The 19,993-nt window shown below is 43.1% G+C and overlaps 4 protein-coding genes across 13 annotated transcripts in view; 2 read left to right on the top strand and 2 right to left on the bottom strand.

The window, feature by feature from the left end:
* LOC133150328 (IQ motif and SEC7 domain-containing protein 1-like) overlaps nt 1–6,732 on the top strand; it is a 73,523-nt gene extending 66,791 nt beyond the window's left edge. For 7 of the 8 annotated variants that reach the window (XM_061272782.1, XM_061272783.1, XM_061272781.1 and 4 more), the window contains 2 exons: nt 2,429–2,478; nt 3,559–6,732. In XM_061272782.1, the coding sequence (XP_061128766.1) occupies nt 2,429–2,478; nt 3,559–4,086 (578 nt within the window). In that variant the 3' untranslated portion in view covers nt 4,087–6,732. The remainder of the gene's footprint in view (nt 1–2,428; nt 2,479–3,558) is intronic. The other variant, XM_061272789.1, reaches the window with a different exon arrangement.
* Nucleotides 6,733–8,948: 2,216 nt separating this feature from the next.
* Nucleotides 8,949–12,016, top strand: gp9 (glycoprotein IX platelet). 2 transcript variants are annotated; one of them, XM_061272792.1, is made up of 2 exons: nt 8,949–9,112; nt 10,040–12,016. In XM_061272792.1, exon 2 carries the CDS (start codon nt 10,041–10,043, stop codon nt 10,770–10,772), a length of 732 nt encoding a protein of 243 aa, XP_061128776.1. In that variant the 5' UTR covers nt 8,949–9,112; nt 10,040; the 3' UTR covers nt 10,773–12,016. The 2 variants fall into 2 exon arrangements, with proteins under 2 accessions (XP_061128776.1, XP_061128775.1); XM_061272791.1 differs by having other exon boundaries at nt 9,735–12,016.
* On the bottom strand, nt 11,381–15,601 carry LOC133150329 (haloacid dehalogenase-like hydrolase domain-containing 5). The gene is made up of 8 exons (XM_061272790.1): nt 15,367–15,601; nt 14,005–14,208; nt 13,811–13,923; nt 13,626–13,719; nt 13,120–13,153; nt 12,817–12,991; nt 12,536–12,724; nt 11,381–12,397 (listed from the first exon to the last, which is right to left on the bottom strand). Exons 1-8 carry the CDS (start codon nt 15,481–15,483, stop codon nt 12,001–12,003), a joined length of 1,323 nt encoding a protein of 440 aa, XP_061128774.1. The 5' UTR covers nt 15,484–15,601; the 3' UTR covers nt 11,381–12,000.
* Nucleotides 15,602–16,142: 541 nt separating this feature from the next.
* On the bottom strand, nt 16,143–19,498 carry cnbpa (CCHC-type zinc finger, nucleic acid binding protein a). Of its 2 annotated transcripts, none has more exons than XM_061272794.1 (5): nt 19,363–19,498; nt 18,052–18,178; nt 17,827–17,892; nt 17,489–17,684; nt 16,143–17,124 (listed from the first exon to the last, which is right to left on the bottom strand). In XM_061272794.1, exons 2-5 carry the CDS (start codon nt 18,173–18,175, stop codon nt 17,013–17,015), a joined length of 498 nt encoding a protein of 165 aa, XP_061128778.1. In that variant the 5' UTR covers nt 18,176–18,178; nt 19,363–19,498; the 3' UTR covers nt 16,143–17,012. The 2 variants fall into 2 exon arrangements, with proteins under 2 accessions (XP_061128778.1, XP_061128777.1); XM_061272793.1 differs by having other exon boundaries at nt 19,273–19,375.
* Between the last annotated feature and the right edge of the window lie 495 nt (nt 19,499–19,993).

Genomic DNA, 19,993 nt, shown 5'->3' with positions numbered 1-19,993 from the left:
AAGCATGTGTCTCGCTCGGTCTGCTTGTTTGGTGTGCACCGGGCTTTAGTTGATATTTCTGTAGAAGGGGGCTCAGAAACAAAAATTGCTAGATCACGCACAAGATTTCTTACTGTGGGCCACATAAAATGCAGTGGTGGGCCACATCTGACCGCCTGGGCCTTGCATTTGACACCTGTGGTGTATGTATACAAGCCCTAAATCCATGAATTTTAAAAAAAGACATTCACATGGTGCTTCACAGATGTGCAAGATAACCATTCCATCAGCACCGAGATACCATCGCGGAGGCTAGCTTTTCAACTTTGCCCTGACGGCAATTCGGATGCTCATTTTCCATGATTTCCAAAAAACAATTACAAATGTAGACTCGCCAGACCACAGCTGGGTAGTTTTGATATATGGCTTTGGTTTTACTGTACTGGTAGAGGATTAACTTGTATTTTTAGAAGTAGTAATGAACTGTGTTACCTGACAGTGCTTTTCTGAAGTGTTCCTGAAGCCAGCCACATGGCAAAATAGTTTACTCAACCATTCGGATTTTTAAGTGCCGCCTGATAAAAAATCACAGGCCTTCAACGGTAATTATTACTCTTGCCACTTAGATGGCACACTTACATTCCTTGCAATTATATGTTGAGAAAGGTTCTTAAATTATTTGCTCTCGCAAATAGTGAACCTGTCTCCATCCATGCTTTGGGGATGCACCTTTAATACCCAATCACGGCGCTCACTTGTTTCCAGTTATCCTGTTCACATGTGGAATGTTCCAAACAGGTGTTGTTGTTGTTTTTTGAATAAGCATTCCTCAACTTTCCCACTCTTTTGTTGCCCCTTCCCATCTTTTTTGGAACAAACAAGCTTGGTGTGCAGCAAGTTGATGCCAGTTTTTTTTTTTTGCGGTGGTCCTCTGCAGGTTGTTTTAACCACGTTGTTCGGTGTGATGCGGACCTTTGATATACTGAAATATCAACAAATTAAAGGTTAAGCCTAGCAATTTGTATAGCACTGAAAATTTCATGGGTGCAAGTAGAGTCCCCTATTGTTTGTGGTTCCTTTTATTTTGAAACTGTAGTCAAGGATGAAGATGGTTGCAATAGCCTGTCTATGAATGCAATCTTTCTACATTGTGTCATAATTCTGGCGCCGTTAAGAACACTGTGAAGTCAGCCTACGACATAATGATAAAAACAATCAAAGTGTATGTATTCACAGTCGGTTAGTTGTTCTGTCGTGATGAAACGAACTGACAGGCAACCCTCGACCACTGACCATGAGATGAGGAGCAAGTCCATTCATGTTCACTTTTGTTTTTCCCAAAACACTTTGCATCTTTACATTTTCTTTCATCCAAGCACATTGTCATGATATTTTGAGTAGAAATCCTGTCCCATTTCCTCTCATGAATATTTGTCATGCAAACAAATCCGCCCTGATGCAGTAGCTACTTGAAGTTATCAAGTGATTCTCCTCTTGACAACTAAATGAAATCTAATCCAGGCTTCGTCTCACTGTTGCTTAAGCTGTAATGCAAAGGGATCAGTCGATAGCTTTCGTCCCTGTTTCCCACGCCGGATGTTGCTCGTTGGGGGTTTCTTTGATTTCTTTTCCTGCCATACTACATTCCATGTGTATTTACCGTTATTTCCATACACATCAGGTATTTTCCTGTTTATGTGTAATTACTGGTCATGTATCATTGGCTGAGTGTGCCTCAGCCCCTCTTAATGCCTGTACATCCCATGTGTAACAGCCACTGTATTGCTTTTGATGTATCCCCTCCTTTGTGACTGTCACTGAGGCTGTTTTGGTCATTTGGAAACGGAAAGCTTGTCGCATTTAACCAAGACAGCTTGGGGGAAAATGCCGGCGAAACGTTATTTGGGATTTGTTGGCCTATCTGACGTCATCCGTTCAATTCCAATTCTTTGCCTACCATTTGACTGAGCTGTTAGTGGGAAATGCGCTTGAAATTGTAACCCGTGCAAAGATGCTACTAAGACGTGGCGGTTTTGTGGCTGTTTCTCAATAGCAACGTTGAAAAGAAGTAACAGGTCGAAAGAATGCTCTCTGAGAACAGCCTTTTAGACGACTTTGTGAAACGCAACGCACCCCCAGGATAGCCGGCAACCTGAACGAGTCAGCGCGAGGAGCACGTCCTGATCCTTGCACAGCTAGATTTCGACTTTGACTTGGAACGCAATGTTCTTGGTCCAAAGTTTCTCAAGTACACAACAATGCACATTGAGAAACAGCCAAACAGCCAGTGTACCCAGGGTCCAGCCACTTCCCGCCCATACTGGGGCCTTACTCACAGTCACAATGCGCTGCGCTGCCCCCTACTGGAGCGGCAGGCGGCCCGAGCGTCTGTAGTTGCTCCAGGAGTTGCTGTCGATCTCTAATCTGTGGTATTGCATGTCTCGGCCAGGCAAGCGGGGGCGTCGCAGCAGTGCAGGATCACTAGACAGCAATATGGAAGTAAGTTGGAAGCAGCTGGTCTCCAAGCTACTCTTCATGTGATGATGTGCACTGTAAAAACACACCATTTCTTTTTGGTCTGACGCCTTCTTTGCTTCATAGACTCAGTCCATTTGTTTGGATCATGTATTTTTTCTTCCTGGGATGCCTTACACCTGCTTGCCTCCGTGTAGTGTGCATGCATGGGTTGCCTGCCTCTGATCCCACCCTTCCCCTTTATTTCGGAAGCCAAACAGCTCCAGTTTTGGTCATGCCATTTTGACCAAAAGTCATATCCTCAGCAAAGCATGACTCGACTAATCCCTTCCTCGTCGCCTGTCTCTGTCTTCCATTCACTCCCATCCAAGCGGTTTTCATTTGGTTGCTCTTCTCTCAGGCGGGTAGCTCAGTAAGACACCAACTAGTCTTTTGTACACTCGCTCTCTCTCGCTGTCCAGAGCTCTCTTCACCCACAATTTCTAAGTAACATTAGGAAGGCTGGAATAATGGGGCTTTCACAGTCTGCAATTTACTGCTGGGCAGACTAATAATGACGTGGATCTCATTCACTGGTCTCTCACTCGCACCATTTGCCCATGAGTTCTTGTGTTGTGTTCAAGTCTGGAACCCTGAAAAATGCCATTCTGCTTTTAAAGGCATCATGCGGGTCGGCTTCCTTGAGTCGGAGCTTAAGCATGAGTCCGAGGATGAGAGTTAATGCGTGCATATTGACAACAAAAGGGGTGGGGGGGAGCGGTCAGGCCTGTCGTGAAGTGTCCTGCCCTTGAGTCGGCCTGTCACGTCCTCTGCATGCGTCCACGCGCTGACTTCTGTTTACTTTAACAAGATGCATGTGTGACTCTGCCACACGTCCTCAGGAGATGCGCTATCACCGTGACATTTCTCAAGTCGCCTTTGACACCCGCCTACCCCCCCCCCCCCTCCCCGAAGTTGAACTGTTTCTTCTGCAGACCATGAAGACATTTCCGTTTTGTCATTTGCATGCCTGAAAACATTTTGCTACTTAAAATAAGACACCTCCAGAAGAGCCGTTGTTTTGCTTCATGTCTGACGCGCGTGCTGTTGCCTATATTCCCGCAGGGGTCCATCATTAGCAGCCCGCACACATGCCGAAGAGCCGCCACCCCGCGCGAGGGGACGTCACGCGAGCACCCTCCCCTCCCCAACTCGGCATCCACCTCCATCCTGGGCTCGCTATTTGGCAGCAAGAGAGGCAAACCGTCCTCCCAAAGCCACGGGCCTCACCCCCCGCCCGGCCACCCTACGCTCATCTCCCACAAGCCCCACCCAACCAACCTGCACCACACAGCGCAGGTGGTGCACGGTGCGCCGCTGCCGCACCACGGCCACCACCCGCAGTACTGCCAAGTCCCTCAGAACCCGCCGCCTTACCACCACCATCACCACTACCACCCACCGCCGCACACGCAGTACCACAAGCACCCCGGCTACCCCGCGCATGCCCAGCACAGCCACCACAGCCAGCATTCTCATCACAGCTCCCAGCCGCAGCATAGTGGTGGTGGGGGGCACCACAGTACCCAGCAAGCAGGCGCAGCACCCGGCGGACCCAAAAGCAAACACAGTGGCATCAGCACCGTAGTGTGATGACGCGACGGCGACGGAGGGCACCGCCGGCGAGGGACGGTTTCTGACACCAAAGGGATGACTGACGGCGCGACTCGCGCGACGGCCTGTCCACTGTGTTTTACTGCTGCTGCCATGGAAACCACCTGCAGGCACTGTTTCACCTCAACGTCCAACTAATAGGCAGGATGGACAATTGGACCACAACTATCCCACCAGGGGCCTTTATTACTAGTATGTTTGATTCCGGGTTTGACACCCCCGCCCCCCTCCCCTCCCCTCATCATTGGCGGCGGGTGGATCTGTACACACACATGCGCACACATCAGCGGGCTGCCCCTTTCCACAGCCTCCATGTAATCAGGAGGAAAGACAACCTTGGCACAACAATGATGGCGACATTGTGGTGCACAACTTTTTCAGTTTGGATGCTATTTATCCCTGCCTCCGATCGAGCTCACATGTAATGAAGATATAATTATTTGACTCAAAGCGGAGGACAGGTGAGCGATGTCTGAGTTCTGTTAGTTCTAGTGCTGTATTTACCGTAGATGACAGCTGTACGTGTTGTCTCCTAGCGCTCATACATAAATGTGCCAATTATTAACGCATAATCTATTTAGTCAAGACTTGCTGTACAGTATGTCGTGAGTAATTTGTAAGATTATACCTACAATTATTATCAGCAAAAAGTTATCAGTATTATACTGACTCTGGGGTAGCAAAGCTGTAGATGCGCAAGCAGTGAAATCAGCCTTGAATCTATCTTGGGACTTTGGCCTTTCCAAGGGAGAAGAAGGAGCTTTGAGATGGCAGCTGTTGCAACGCCACTACATTGATTCTTCTTGCCCACAAGCCACTTTAAAGAACAAATTTGTCGTTGCGGCTTGTAAAAAGGCGGCTTGGAGCATGAATGTTGAAAGAAATGCAGAGGTTACAAGTAACAGCTGCTATCTCCACTAATTAAATCCAACTAGAATTTTATTTTGCTTTTGCGGTTTTTTTTCCCCCCTCACCAACAAGTTTTTGGTGAGTGACTTAAATCTGACATGGTAAATAATTTGTTTTTGTATCATATGTGCAATATCCTTGTACTGATTAGGAACACGCAAAGTGTCCCTAAGATTCGTGCGATTTGTTTGTTTGTTTTGTGTCATTATTTATTTTTGTTTTTCGGCCCCTCTCTGTCTAAATTAATGCTCGCTGCAGGCTCAGAGCCCTGGTGGAATGTCTAGTGATTTTTTTGCATGTACTGTTATTGATGTGAGGCTGTCCTCTGCACATTGTATAACAAATCAGTGTTAACCATAGCAAGTTTTAAGTGCAATCATGTTCCCAAATGCAGACTTGTACTGAGAGTGGAAGTCTTCTGTTGTCCAGGTGATAAAGCAACTCCCCCCCCTTATTTAGGAGTATATAAATACCTACAAGGGGAAGATAGAGTGAGGAGGAATGTGTGTATATATTTTATTAAAGGAGTAGCTACTTCTTGGCCAGATATATTTTGCTGGATAAGCACATAAAATAACCTTTCTTTTAATAATAAATGCAGTTGTACCGCAGAAATGTATACTGAACAAAGAAACTCGGAGTATGTAAAGAATAACTTTATACATTCGACAAATAAGAGTTTATTCTAGTGTGCACATTGGTAACAGTAGACGATTTGTTCCAATTATTCAGGTTGTACAGGTATATTAAGAGTCACGAAAAAAAAATCATGGCCATCAATCAGGCTTTCACCTTCCTGATTCTCACATATCAGACAGGAGCTGAATGTTTCTTTCTATTGAGTTCCGTGTTTTGCTATGATTTGAACCCTCATGTCCCGTTCGTGTTTGGTGCGTGTCTACAGTCATTTCTTTGTGAAAAGGAACCCCAACAATGCACTGCATGGATCCGATGCATCACATGTCCTATTCACTGTGAGACGAATGAGGGGAGGGGGGGAGGAGATCAGCCTATCATAGAAACTGGCTTACTTTTGTTTTCTATAGTTTGGAGTTTGCCAACGTTGCTGTGTTTTTTTGTTTTTTTTTTCGTGTTAGGCTGGATGATATTAAAGCTCGGCATGCATTTCATCAACAAAGCCATTGTGTGTACATGATAAACATAAAGAACGTTGCACTTCCTTAGCTGACTGAGGGCTTTCGTTGTGTAAATATGAGATTGGATGTGCAAACTGCTTGGACGGAGGATTTATCTTTATGAAGGTGTAAAGGGACCAAGTTGGTGGTTATATGATACTGTACATAGTGTGAATACGATCCATACTTTATTCTGATATCTGCAGTTTTGATCAGGATGTAAAAACATCCCCTCATAGAATGAGTGAGGGCTGAACATATCGATTGTCTCGGGAATCGACATTTGCTGTAGAGATCAAAAGCTGACTGTTAGAAAAGTTCGCTGCCATTTCCATCATGCTCCTTCCGTGCCGACATACACATACAACAACACCAGACAAATGAATCTTATCGCGAGCTGTTCGCTCTGATGTGAGACTCGTTAAAAGAAGAAGGAAAAAAAAGAAAATACAAGAATGGCCTCATTTATGTGTGCATTCTGTTTGTACAGTGAGTAGTGAGTCAGTAAGACCCCAGTTATTGTAAAACTTCAACTGTGACAATGTTGAGAACGCAAAATAAACAAATATATGACTTATGATATGGCTTTTGTCATTTTTGCCTGCCCAACTTGACTGGTTTCTATTACGCAGTTCAGTAGTCGGTAATGTGTCGCAACAGTCAGTGTGTTGGCTCGTGAGTGAACGATGGTTTCAAAACAACGAATGTTTTCAGTGAACGAGAGTGACTGAATCACTTCCCAAAGTGATTCGTTCTTTTTTCAGTTCATATGATTTCAACCGGTAGGTGTCAGTAATGCCCATTGAAGCTGGGGCCACCTCGCCGTAAAACAAAACGAAGAAGAATATGACGTAACTTCCCGTTCAAGTGAGGGAACAAATCCTGACGTTCCTGTTCGCGAACGAGACAATGGGTCTACTGCGTTCCTTCTCGTGGATTAACGGATCAGTCATTGTAGGTACACCTCATGAACACTTCAGTAGGTACACTACACGAGGTAAAAAAAAAAAAACGAATAAAGGGTTAATTGCACAATAAAAGCACATTTAGGTAAAATCTCACGCCCGAGATCGAACCAAGGTCTTAACGCGCAAGAGCCCATGTCACTAACCAGTCAGCTATTTTCACCGGGCAACCCACTAGTAATGTGCATTCCAGCTAAGTGAACTGAATCTTTAAAATCGGTTCACTCAAAATATTTGTTCAAATGAATCGTTCACCGAATCTTTCACTACACTTTCTTGGACATTCCATTAGGTACACCGCCATTTTCAAGTGTGAGGTACACTTGTACCTAATAACAGGCCACTTTATTAGGGAAATATCACGGTCAAAGGTCACAGGTGTCAAGCTCTCGTCCTTGGGGCCGCATTCCAACATGTTTTCCAAGGTCCCCTCGTTAAGTGCACCTGCGTGAAAAGTTTTAGCTCCTGCAGAACGTGAAATGACCAAAATCTTTTCACGCAGGTGTGTTTAACGAGGGTAACTTGGAAAACATATTGGAACGCGGCCCCTCGAGGACTGGAGGTCGACACCCCTGGTTTAAGTGAAAAGTGTCACACCCGCCCTCACCCCCACTTTGATTGGCTGTTTGATCTGTGACGTCACTTGGGACACTCCATTAGGTACACCCCCATTTTCAAGTGTACCTAATAACAGGCCAGTTCATTAGGGAAAAATCATGACTTAATCTTAACTGAAAGTGAAAAGTGCCACGCCCGCCCTCACCCCCACCTCCTGGTTGGCTGGTTGATCTGTGACGTCATTCGGACACTCCATTAGGTACACCACCATTTTGTACCTAATAACTTTATGCATTTTTTGTACGTGTCAAGAATGTGTATTTGACTACTTGCTCTTTATTTTGGGGGACACCAGCACATATTACATAATGTAAACACATGTACATATTGTCATATAAAGCAGTTAACCAAATTTTTGTTCTCATGACCAAAAAAATAAAAACAAGGAATAAAACACCAGACAAGATTTGAATGTTTATTAAAATGATAATATTTTTATCTAATAATAGTTTGGTTGAAGTCATATGAACTGAAAAAAGAACGAATCACTTTAGGAAGTGATTCTGTCACTCTCGTTCACTGAAGAAGATCCGTTCTTTTGACCGAATCGTTCACTCACGAGCCAACAGTCGTGTAGGTGTTGTATAAGAAATGTGTGGATAACTGAGCCAATTATAATTATTTTTATATTTTTTGGGGGGGGGGGGGGTTGTATTGTTTGACGTATATGTTGTTCCCATGGGATGTTGTAATATAGAGAAAAATGTGTGTGTTGCCGTTGTCGACATTACTGTGCGTTTACTTGATTGTTTTAGGTCTGGTGTATTGCTTAGTTGTGTGTGTTATTGAAGTTAAAAAAAAAAGTTTAAAAAAAAAAAAAGATCAGTGTGGGGGGGACGATTCGTTGAACGATTCGTTTGAACGAATCTTTTGAGTGAACTGATTTTAAAGATTCAGGTTACTTAAAAGAACTGGAATGCACATCACTAAGTCAGTGACAGCCGAAGATAGCGCCGGTGCGCCACCTGCAGGTTAAAAGTACACCTGTAACGTGACTGCTTTACAAAACTTGCTGAACTGTCACGTTTTTCTTTTATTACGTTTGGTTTGTATCCCAATTCCCATTACAAATAAATAATATAAGAAAGAGTGATCCCGATAATTGATGTAGTGTAGTGCCTCCATACTAGGAAATGTGTGAGCGCCTCATTGGCCCTCTCCTTTTTTTTTTTTTTTGAAAAAGATAAAGTCTTATCTCATCCGAGCAGAGGGATTCCCATCATAGGGCCACTCGTCATACTAAAACACATCAGAGCTGAATATTCAGTATTTAACTTCTCAGTGCAATGCTGGCCTGGACGAATAAATAAGAAGAATTCAAGGATGTCGACAGCACAGAGACCATGAAAAATCGGACTGGTGGTTTGTCCGTGAAAGGTTGGTTTACTTCTGTTTGATTTACTTTTGGCTTTACCACCTTCAGAAGGCCTCATACATAGCCTGTGAATTCTGTCTACTCTTAAAATGTTGATTGTGATGCTTGCTTAAAATGGTTTAATATCCATTGCTCAGGCCTATAGAAATACAAAATACACCCTTAAAACTGCCTTATAACCCAGGTTTGAAGCAGAGAATTGAAATCCACTACACACTAATATTAATTCCTAACCCTAATTTGAAACTTTAAAACCTGAACCTACTTAAAAACCCTACCCTATCCACAAAATTGAAACCTTAGTTTAAAACCCCAACTCTAGTTTTAAACATTCCTTTAAATCCCTGATCTAACTTTAAAACCCTAACCCTAGTATTGTATTAAACCCTACTTTGAAGCCCTAAATCTAGTTTAAAACCCTACTTTGAGACTCTAGCCTAATTTTGAACCCCTACTTTAAATCCCTAACCCTAGTTTGAAACCCAAGATGAGTTTGGAACCTTACTTTGAACCTTAAACCGAGTTTGAAACCCTACTCTACTGTAATTCTAACTCTACTTTTTGGGGACACCCATGTTTATCAGACGCGCCATTTTATTCTTGTGTGTGTGTGTGTTCTGAAAGGCTCTTTGTTCCGGCGACAGCTGTGTAAGCGCTACAAGATATCCATCCATTCATCCGTTTGATTGTATTCAACACAACAATGAGTTATGCCAACCTATCTTTGTAGATTGCTTTTCTTCCTGCACATTTTGAATATGCACTGAGCAAGTTGCAGACAAACTCCAATTTACATATGTGTAAATTGCTTCATTTCTGACAAGTGTCCTGTAAATGAGATTCTTTAAAGCCTTGCTTCTGATGAACAGAAATTGTTCCACATTTCCGCTGTGCTATGAATTTGTTCATTCAGTTTTGTTATCTTTCAGGATGCTCTCTGGTGCGGTACTAGCACACCTCCTGTTCTGGGCCGCACTGCACACCGCAGCGGCTCTTGGTCAGGCCTGCCTGTGCACAACCCTCCAGCCTGCTGGTTTGCTCGTCAACTGCACCTCTCCTGACCTCAGGGAGTTGCCTCCTCTGCCATCAGACACCACGGAGCTCCTCGCGGAGGATATCGGCCTCATCACCATCCCCTCGGGCCTGTTTGACAAAGCGCTGGGCCTTCAACGTGTCTCCCTTGCCGGTAATCCTTTCCACTGTGACTGCGCCATTGAATACGTGAGGAACTGGCTTTTGCGGAACAGAGCTGCGGTCTCTCAGGAGCCCATATGCTTCAGTCCCAGCTCAGTGGCTCAGAAAGCTATCACAGAACTCACTGATGACTACTTTATCCCGTGCGCCCCGAGAGGTTGCGGTAGTATCACCTCTGCTGCTGTGATGGGAGTAATGCTCAGCTGCCTCGTTGTTCTGCTTCTGTGGAGCCTGAGACTGGCCAAAAACTGCACCTTCACGCTTAACATTGAGGAAAGACACTCGCGAGTCAAAGGTGACTCTTTGCATCCACTGCGGGTGAGACACAGGAGGAGGCTGTCAGCTGTCAATCAACATTTTCAGCTACTCACTGAGGATCTGGAAAGGCATCCTGTCAACATGGAGTTACTTCCACAGGTGCTTGATGTGTTGCAGAAGAAACACAATATTAAGATTAAGGCTATCTGAGGCACCTATTGGAAGACATTTCATGAAAACTACACTACAAAAGTTCAAATAGAAGACTCTCCTATAATAATAAAGATGGAATCATTTGAATTATAAATTTGAGATATTCCATTTTTTTCTTGTACTTTAAGGCAGTCCATTATTCTAAACTATAAACTGATCCCTGAGTTCATGTAAATTGTTATTTAAAGTCGGAAAATGTATTTGCAATGTGTGTCCAATCGTGGCATTCGGATTACGATTGTGTTTGTAGGATATGAATTAAGCCGAAACAAAAGATTATTCATCCTACGGGGGTGGCCATTTTGCCACTTGCTGTCGACTAAAAATGACATCGCAAGTGCCTCAGGGCTCATTTTGCAAACATCACATTACCAAACTATAGGCTCTGTGATTTCTTTCCGTCGACAGCAAGTTGCAAAATGGCCACCGACTTAAGTGGATAGAAACAGGTGGATTTTGCCTGCTGTATTCCTATTCGACAAACGCAATATTAATCCTCATACCGTGTTTAGTCTAGTAAGGCGCATAGAACATAAAGAAAATTTTGGAGCTCGTTTCAGAGCAGATAATTACTGGTCCATATGGCTAATTAATGATTACACTCGTTTGCAATGATTGCGTATATTTTTTCGAGTTACTCTATTTACAATGAAGAAAACATTACAAATGGTCAAATATGGATAACAAAGTGAAGTTTTGATGTTAAAGGTAGGGTTCGCGTGTAACTGTGAACAGGTAACATGAGACAAAGATAAAAATACTGGTCAAGTCTCTCTTTCCTAAGTATGCACAATGCAAAACTACTCGGGGACAATATTGCACAGCCAACAGTTTGTTCATACAGTACAGGTTTGTCATGATCATGCATAGATTTTTAGGGGTTAAAACATGTAAACAATTGTGGTGCTATGCTCAAAAGGTGGCCTCAACAATGGTCCAATGCTTGATAAAAACAGTAAACTCTTGTAACAAATATAGGATGATCTCAGGTTTTTTAGTGCCAACATCAATGTGGACTAAAAAATATTGAATAGACTAAAACAAGGCAGTTCCATTAAAGAAAACCAGGCAACTATCACAAAAGCCAGATATCAGCTTACTGCAATAGAAGCATTTTTTTTTTTCCTATTCGGCCCACTTCTGAGAGTTTCAAGCCCTCAGGGGTGGTTAAACAACGTCCACAGTGAAACACGGGCGGGAGTCTACCCTCCCTTAATCTCGTTCTCTATTGAGGCACAAACCTTTCTTTCTCAAAAATGAGCTCGACGGCTTCAGCCACATCTTGCACAATGTGGCCCGGCTCCACCAGAGCAGGGTCGAAGCGAAAGTCCCGGTGGCCGTGGAAAACTGTCTCTTTGATGCAGTGGCTCGCGTCATTTGGCACCTCAGCTGTGGGGTTGTACACGCCTGTGCAGACTAAGACCGATTTACAGGAAGTGGCAGCGGGCAACGCCAGCTCGCTCTCCCACATGTTATCGACGTCATCCTCCGCGGGCACTGCGGCGGTGGAGCCTGTGGCGGCCGCCATCTTGGCGATGGCTTTGGGGCTTTTTCTGGAAACTCTCACGTCCAGGTAGCGGTTGTACAAGTTAGCGCCGTAGATGTCAGTCATTAGATTATCCCTACAAAGACAACGGAGGACGGGGGGATATTATTCAACACGATTAACAGATAATGTCCATGAAAAAGGAGACAATTGCATTTATCACAAAACAGTGGCTGTTACTGATTTGCCTACGTGCGCCCTAAAAAAATCTTACCCTATAGCATAGAGGGATGTGATGGGACGTTTCCACTGCCTCTGCATGGCCTGACCTCGGATGAGGAACTCAGCAAAATGGTAGGTCAGCTCACTTGGTTTTCCCATCAGGGCCTCATACTTGAGGTCTTTACCTGTGATCTTTTTATAGATATTCTCTAAGCACACGAGAAATGTGCCATGGCCAAATCTGATACAAAAAATAAAAAATAAAATAAAAACAGGAATAACTTTTCTCAACTATTTCCAAAACAATAAAACTTGCTGAAGCAGGAGATTTACCTTGGAGACTGTGCCTCAGCCATCCATAACAGGTCCATGTTGCAAGCCAACAGTGGCAGGTGAGGTACATTTTGGGTTTGGTGAAGGGTACTGAGATTGCCATTGGTGAGCAAAACATCTATGATGAGCTGGAGATTGGTCTCCCATCGAATTGGCTCCCCGAACAGAACCACGGCTGGATGGATGAAATGATATCAGAAAAAAAAATTCTTAAACAAGCATGGTAGATGGATTCTCTAAATGTGGCTTCAAAATCCTTTTGGAGGCTTTTTGAGATCTTCCAGAGAAGGAAAGAATACTCACCCTCAACCTTGGGAAGGTTACCTACAGGATTGGACTGCAAAGAGATAAATGAACTTTAACTTAATGTAATGTTGAGTGATACTTTTAAATTCATTTGCACATCCTTATCTTTTATGGGACATTTTTCTTTTTTTTTAATGTGACTGAGAGGATATACGTTTTTAATGTGATTTGATGCAGTGTGACTTGACATGACTTAAGTTTGCTGAAGCGTGATTACTTTCGACAACAGAACTGAGCGATTTTAGAAAAAGATCTAATTGAAATTTTTCTGGAAGATATGGCTATTTTAAATATAATTTGTGATTTGGCAAGAACATGAAAGGCAGTCCTCTTTCAAGGTTTGTCATACATTTACAATACAAATATGCAATTATGTATAACAGTTGATGTAAATAGATCTTTTAACCAAAAATGCTTGAAATTTCGCATGAATGTAACATGAACACGAATTAACAGCTGTTATTTTAAATAGCTAAACTGATGGATTGATGCGATCCTCTCACCGGTAGTTTGGGTCTCCTGTTGTGGTCCACCATGTCCAGAAGTGGGAACGATTCCCTCAGCATGTCAATACTGATGACGTTATTGAAGCCCAGACTGAGAGAGAATTAAGGAAAACCATCATTGAAATTACAGCCATTTAAACAGATCATACTTAAAAATAATAATAATAATCAATGAAGGATACTTTTTGGCAATTTCCAGAACTGGTCCTTGACCTGACACCAGCACACACTTGTCATGGAATTTCTTGAACATCCGCAGTGGACTGTGTGACATAATGACTTGATCTTGAGTGATCTGTAATGAATATGAAGCAGTTCATAAATAGAATGACTGAATGAATGGATAACTAAACTAACATGTTCTTTATCAACTCACGTGTACGCCAAGGATGTGGGAGAGCCGATCTGCTTTTGTTTGCCTGAGGCAATTCCCAGCATTTGTAACAAACACCAGCGGCACTACAAACTGTCCTTGTGAGTCCACTAACTTCTCAAAGGCTTTTTTGGCAGCAGGGATCAGCATTCTTCCACGGAGGAGAACACCATCAATGTCAAACAACAAGCCAAAGTTTGGCTGTGGCTACGAACAAAACACATCGGATACCTTAGAACCACTTTGCACGTAGTTGTGAAAAAGACAGTTGCAATTTCATATGTATATATACCGTTTTTTGCCATGTATAATGCGCAAAATTTAACTAATTTATTGTCATAAAATCTGGAGAAAAAAAAGTTTTTTTTTTTTTTAATCCGGATATGATACAGAGGCCGCCATTACAGATGCGCTTTCTTCTCTGCTGTTCACTTCAAACACGCTCCATGCGAACACAATGCTCTCGTATCAGAGGCTTGCTCGATCACCTGCTCGTTTGCTGTCACAATGTACCCTACACAAATCCGAAACATTTCTTCGCTATTGAGTTTGCTAGCGCATGCGCAGCGATACTGACCGGCAGAATAACATCCGGTTGTTCCCAAAGATGGTCTTTTTTCTGAAATAATTTTACGTTTACGGACTTAAGTAGGAGTCAAAATTTGGGTGCGTATTATACATGGGTACAGGCTTTTTTCCAGCATCAACATGCCATTTTTAGGGTGCGTATTATACATGGGGGCGCATTATACATGGAAAAAAACGGTATATATATATTCATATTCGAGGCAAGTTGCTTAGTTTTTATCAGTGTTTAAGGTTTAGTATTGGTCAGCTTTTTATATATCATTTTATATTAAGGAGTTTATACTTAAACGCTCAGTATTAGCTAAAGTATTCTTATTCTGTTTAAATATATATTTGCAACAATTTAAAGGTCGCGTATAAGTGTGCCAATGTACAACTTGTAAAAATATCTGGGGGTCATTTTATGTTGACTGGATACAAATTTGTGTTATTTGGATGCAGGACTCACAAAGAGCCGCATCTCGTGTGTGTGAGCGCTTTAAGTAACATGGCAGTGCGATGCGCCACAACAACTTTGAGCAGCAACCTTCAGTGTGTTACAGTGTGACAATAAAATCTGGGAACAACACCCTAGAGCAGTGTCGCTGATCGAATTGGCCAAACAAAACAAGTTTGGGTCCTCTTTTGTAGTCGCCAGCAGTGCACATTCCAAAACACACGTCGCATAAAACACAGTCTCAATTCGATGATCCTTCAGGAAATGTAACGGCACAAACCAGCGATCGCCTTGTCAACATTCTTTTTTCTAGGCAAACTCGGGAGCCGTTACATTCGTACCTTGCTATTAGTTCCGCAAAAGCCGCAGCGAGAACCGAATATTGCAGCGATTGGCCTCGCGTGACGGCCAGCCCCGCCGGAGCAAAGGCCCCGGTACAATGGTAGGAGTCCCCTCATTTCCCGACCGTCTTGCTGAGCCAGAAAATCGGTTGAGCCCGAACGAGCCGGCTGGCTCCAGCCCCTTGTTTTCCTCCTCTGACGTTCTCTGCTCTAATGTGACTGGGCGAGGTCCCTGTGGCGTCACATGACGCATTATGATCCAAGCAGGAGGAGCATGCAGTCTTGAAGAAAAAAAACCCCGCTGCCATTTTAGACACCGAGGTGAAAACACTACGAGTCTTATTTTCTAAAGCAACGGATCACAAAAGATCCTCACGCAAACGCTCCCTACTATTATCTGTGTAATTTCACGTCCATGCTTTAGTCACTTAGCGGGATTTCCTTGCAGCGATTCCTTGCGTGCGTTCTACTGTGCCTCCACTCGGGTTCTCCATTTTACTGCTTCGATGGTGCTGCGCGCTTCTCTTTTGCCGCATGGGATGAAATTTGACAAGGCAACCTGAGCTGATCTGTCAACACGCTACATGGTCATCTTTCGAGTTGTATTGAGCTTCTTGCGTGCGAATGTGATTGCACCTGAAATGATACATCCAAAATGTACTGTGCTAAAGGTTTCAGGTTTTGTAGCATAACCAAACAAAGCTCAGCAAAAGAGTTAAAACATGACAATTAGCCAAAGTTAATAAAACAACTCAAAGAATTCAGACATAATCCACTCCGTGCTCCTCCAGCTTTATTGATAGTTTAAAATTACATTTCTATTTTCTAGGACTTCAGTTGCACTTTCCTTCCGACTTAAAAACTGAGTACAAGCAAATGGCATTTATACAGTAGTCTAAGTGATATTGTACAAAAATAACATTTTGATTTCTGTGAAAACTTTTCATTCCCAAATAACTCCAAATTCACCTGTTGTGACAACTGGTCACGGTGTTTTAAATTTGTCAAGATAAAAAGAACAAAACAAAACAAAAAAGAATTTCAAGGCCATTTTAAAGGAAAACACCTAACGACCTAGCAAGTTTATTTTCTTTAAATTGTAAACAGAGTTCTAGAATAGAAGTTCCTCCTTTGATACCTCCAAAATGCTTTGTATCTTTGCAAGAACAAATGTTGGCTCCTGCTTAGCTGCGTGTAGTGCTGAAATGCATCACGATATGAAATGTTTCAATGTCATTCTCCCCTTGGCCAACTCAACCCACTAAAAACAAACCAAAATGACAACACATGGAAGTTTGGTTTTGGTTTTACTCCCTTTCATCTCTTGACAAGATAGTCACTTCCACGAGCTCAGAGGTCCTACAGTTTCCAAAGTTTAGTCCCATTGATTAATCTCTGATCACCAGCGGCTTGGAAAGGGGGGTCCTTTAACAAAGCATTATACAGAACACCGCTACCAAACTAAAACATTTTTGTGTTGAATGCAGAAAGATTTTTTTTTTCACCCCTTTCGTTACATGTCGAGAGGCTCACTGGCCCGGGACTAGCCTCTATTGGCCAACCTTTGGCCAGTGAAGAGGACTCAGAGAAAAATAATACAACCAACCATCAATCTGAAAAAAAGGAGGGGCAACAGGGGGCACCGATTATGCAGTTTCGTCGCACTCTTTTGCCAGGTGGCCCGCCTTTCCACATTTGTAGCAGTTGGTCTCACTGGATTTAGTGCAGTGCACGGCGACATGACCAAGCTCTCCACACCTACGGGCGACAATAGCTCAGTTAAGCACCTATCTCAATGAGCTGAGAACAATTAATAATAATAATTCATTAAATTTATATAGCGCTTTTCAAAGACTAGAAGACTAATGTTTTCAAGGATAGCAAATGTTGCGTTCGTTCAAGGTCGCAGATGTTCACCAGACATGGGCCGGATGCTCGCATACTTTTTTTGTCGCAAAGGAATCTTGTACATGTTCAAAATTTGGCAAACTGTTTGCTACCTTGACAAATTCTGCTGTAAACGCAACATTTGCTGATTTCAAAACCATGGTGGTTTGCTGCTGAATGGGATCGGGGCTTCAGGGCCACACCAAGGCAATACCGCAAGATAGCCAATACTCACCTGTAACATTTCACCTTGTCACAAAGCTTTTGGATGTGGCCAAAGCCGCCGCAGGAGTAGCACTTCTGCTCATTGGCATCGCAATCACGGGCCATGTGACCGGACTTGCCACAGGTGTAGCAGAGCTGCTCCCTCTCCTTTTTGGGCTCAGTACATTCACGAGAAATGTGGCCAGTCCTGTGGCAGTTGTAGCACGCTGAGCAGGGGGAGGATAAAAAAAAAAACAAGGGCGGTCCAAGGTGTCAACAGCTTCCCAACAGATATTAACTGACATGGTGCTTGAATGGCGCAATCAAAACTTCAATGGCCATCTTGAATAAGTAGATGGCAGTGCTCACCATCCTCTGGTTGGTCACAGTCCCTGGCCAAGTGCCCTGGGTCTCCGCACCGATAGCAGTTCAAGTCTGGATTGACACACACCGAGGGTTAAAACATGCAACCTGGAAGGGCTATGAATTATTTACATTACTTTATCATGCTAGGGCCAAATCGCCAAATAAAGTATGCAATGAAAATATGTTATAAAAATCCTTTGAGGGTGTGGCCTAACTAGAACTTCGTACCCTTGCCTCGCCCCCTGCCTCGCCCACGTCCTCGTGAACCACTTCCGCACACATTTGGGCAATGTTTGATCCAGTGCCCTGGACGGCCACATCCGAAGCACTCGCTGCTGCAGCTCATCTCCATAACCTGAGTAAACAAACACAGCACATCATAAATAAATACCATTGCATTCACACAGCTTGGAAAGGAATCAAATCCACTGATTGGATTCCAAATTTTGACTTGAAAAACAAGCATTGAATTTAATCTACGCTTATTTGGGACGGGACACAGAAGCGGCGCACATCGAGCAGGCTATGACCTGGGCAAGGGTTTTCCTAATCTACAACCAACAAAGGGGTATCTCTAACCTTAAAGGTTTCAGCTTCATCTACAACTATCCAGCTAACTTACAGGATGGAATCATGCTGTGAACACCATTGGCCGAACATCCATTTGGTGCTGAAGACATCAAGTCGGGAAGACTGAGGGATAATGTGTAATCAATCACCTCATCTGCAGTGCCCAACGGTGGACAGGTGTTAAATTACGTTTTGCAACGTTTGTTTTCAGTAATCTTATTTGTCAGACGGTGAGAAAACTTGTTGTTGCATCAAACCCAACGTGATCTTGCCCACGAGTTTCGTGTGCAAGCTTTGGCATCACTTTCAATCGTCCAATGCAGAGCGCCACATCAAAATGGCCATGACAGCATGTCGTAGTTTCATGTGTGTTTAACATTCACCAAGATAAGTAACGATCGCCGTTTTAACTGGACTAAAATAACGTTTGCCTAAATGTTTAACAAAACGATTACCCAAACTTGGAAACTGCGTCGATGACGCCGTGGAAAGCAATTCAATGCTAAAGGTTGAAGCTATGCTAACGCGGGCCTAGTCACGTTGATGTTGCTGCGCAGTCGAGACACAACATTCATGCTAACCTAACCCATGCTAGCTCTCCCAACGCACCATCACGACTGAAAGGCACGTTTCAGTCGACGATAAAGCTCCCGGCTCCGATACAAAAATGTTTTCTCCGGCCAAAAATCATTTTCACTGCTTCATCAAACGCTTTGCGTTGAGTTTTTACAAGCAATTTTACGTATATCCCGCGCAAGAAAAACACGCCAAAGTCGTTGTGGCGGCCTACTGTTAGCAGGCCTGACTGAGGTCCTGACGCTCTGTGAACGAGCTCAAACCGACCAAGTTGACTAAAAACCGACCAATGGTCCAACTCACCAGGTAGAGTACTTAGTACTGGTTAAACGTTTGATATCCGTCGGTAATAAATATTTCACGAGCAGTGGGCAATTGTGGTTCATTTCTTACCTCGATAGCTATAAAGCTCTGTCAGTGTTTACGCCTCCTTCTTTTGCGCTACATGCGGTGTGAGCATGAGCAGGAGTTCCTGAATTGTCATTCACGGAAACGAGTAACAACCTACGCAGCGATTGGCCGCGTGCTCTGACAACAACCAATGAAAAGCAAGAAGGTCTGGATACCGCCTCTATGAATGAACCAATCAGCAGGTCGAAACAGCATTCGCTTCCTTAAATTGACTAACCTGGATGACGACTAATAATAATAATAATAATAAACATTTTATTATTTTATTTGATTATTATATAATCCCGCACCATAACCTTTACATTGCTTTTACAGAAACATTAACATTTAAAAAAACACTATTCACCAAGGGTTACATAATCAAACATTACCACAATAACACTACTTTTTCACCGTGTTTGCAAAAACAACAACAAAACACTAACATTTAACAGGACTATTCAGCATTTATTTTAACGTTAAGACGTTGAAGAGTTAGAAAATATCTTTAAAATTATCTTTCCAAATACAAGAGAACAGTGACAGAAAAATCATATTTAGTGGAATGAATGACTGCCTCGAAGGATCCCAACAAACAAACAAACAAACAAACAAACAAACAAACAAACAAACA

This window comes from Syngnathus typhle, linkage group LG2, assembly GCF_033458585.1.
Source record: "Syngnathus typhle isolate RoL2023-S1 ecotype Sweden linkage group LG2, RoL_Styp_1.0, whole genome shotgun sequence".
NCBI classification, from domain to species: domain Eukaryota; kingdom Metazoa; phylum Chordata; class Actinopteri; order Syngnathiformes; family Syngnathidae; genus Syngnathus; species Syngnathus typhle.
This window is presented reverse-complemented; position numbering and strand designations above follow the sequence as displayed.

Bases quoted from the DNA above. Each gene is read 5' to 3' on its own strand.
- LOC133150329 (XM_061272790.1), bottom strand. From the start codon at position 15,483: ATGAGGGGACTCCTACCATTGTACCGGGGCCTTTGCTCCGGCGGGGCT. The intron at 13,924-14,004 runs GTGAGTTGATAA...TATTCATTACAG, and splicing joins CCCACATCCTTGGCGTACAC to ATCACTCAAGATCAAGTCAT. The intron at 12,992-13,119 runs GTGAGTATTCTT...TCATCCATCCAG, and splicing joins TAACCTTCCCAAGGTTGAGG to CCGTGGTTCTGTTCGGGGAG.
- cnbpa (XM_061272794.1), bottom strand. From the start codon at position 18,175: ATGGAGATGAGCTGCAGCAGCGAGTGCTTCGGATGTGGCCGTCCAGGG. The intron at 17,893-18,051 runs GTACGAAGTTCT...GTGTCAATCCAG, and splicing joins AGGCAGGGGGCGAGGCAAGG to ACTTGAACTGCTATCGGTGC. The intron at 17,125-17,488 runs GTGAGTATTGGC...TGTCGCCCGTAG, and splicing joins GACAAGGTGAAATGTTACAG to GTGTGGAGAGCTTGGTCATG.
- gp9 (XM_061272791.1), top strand. From the start codon at position 9,945: ATGAGATTCTTTAAAGCCTTGCTTCTGATGAACAGAAATTGTTCCACA.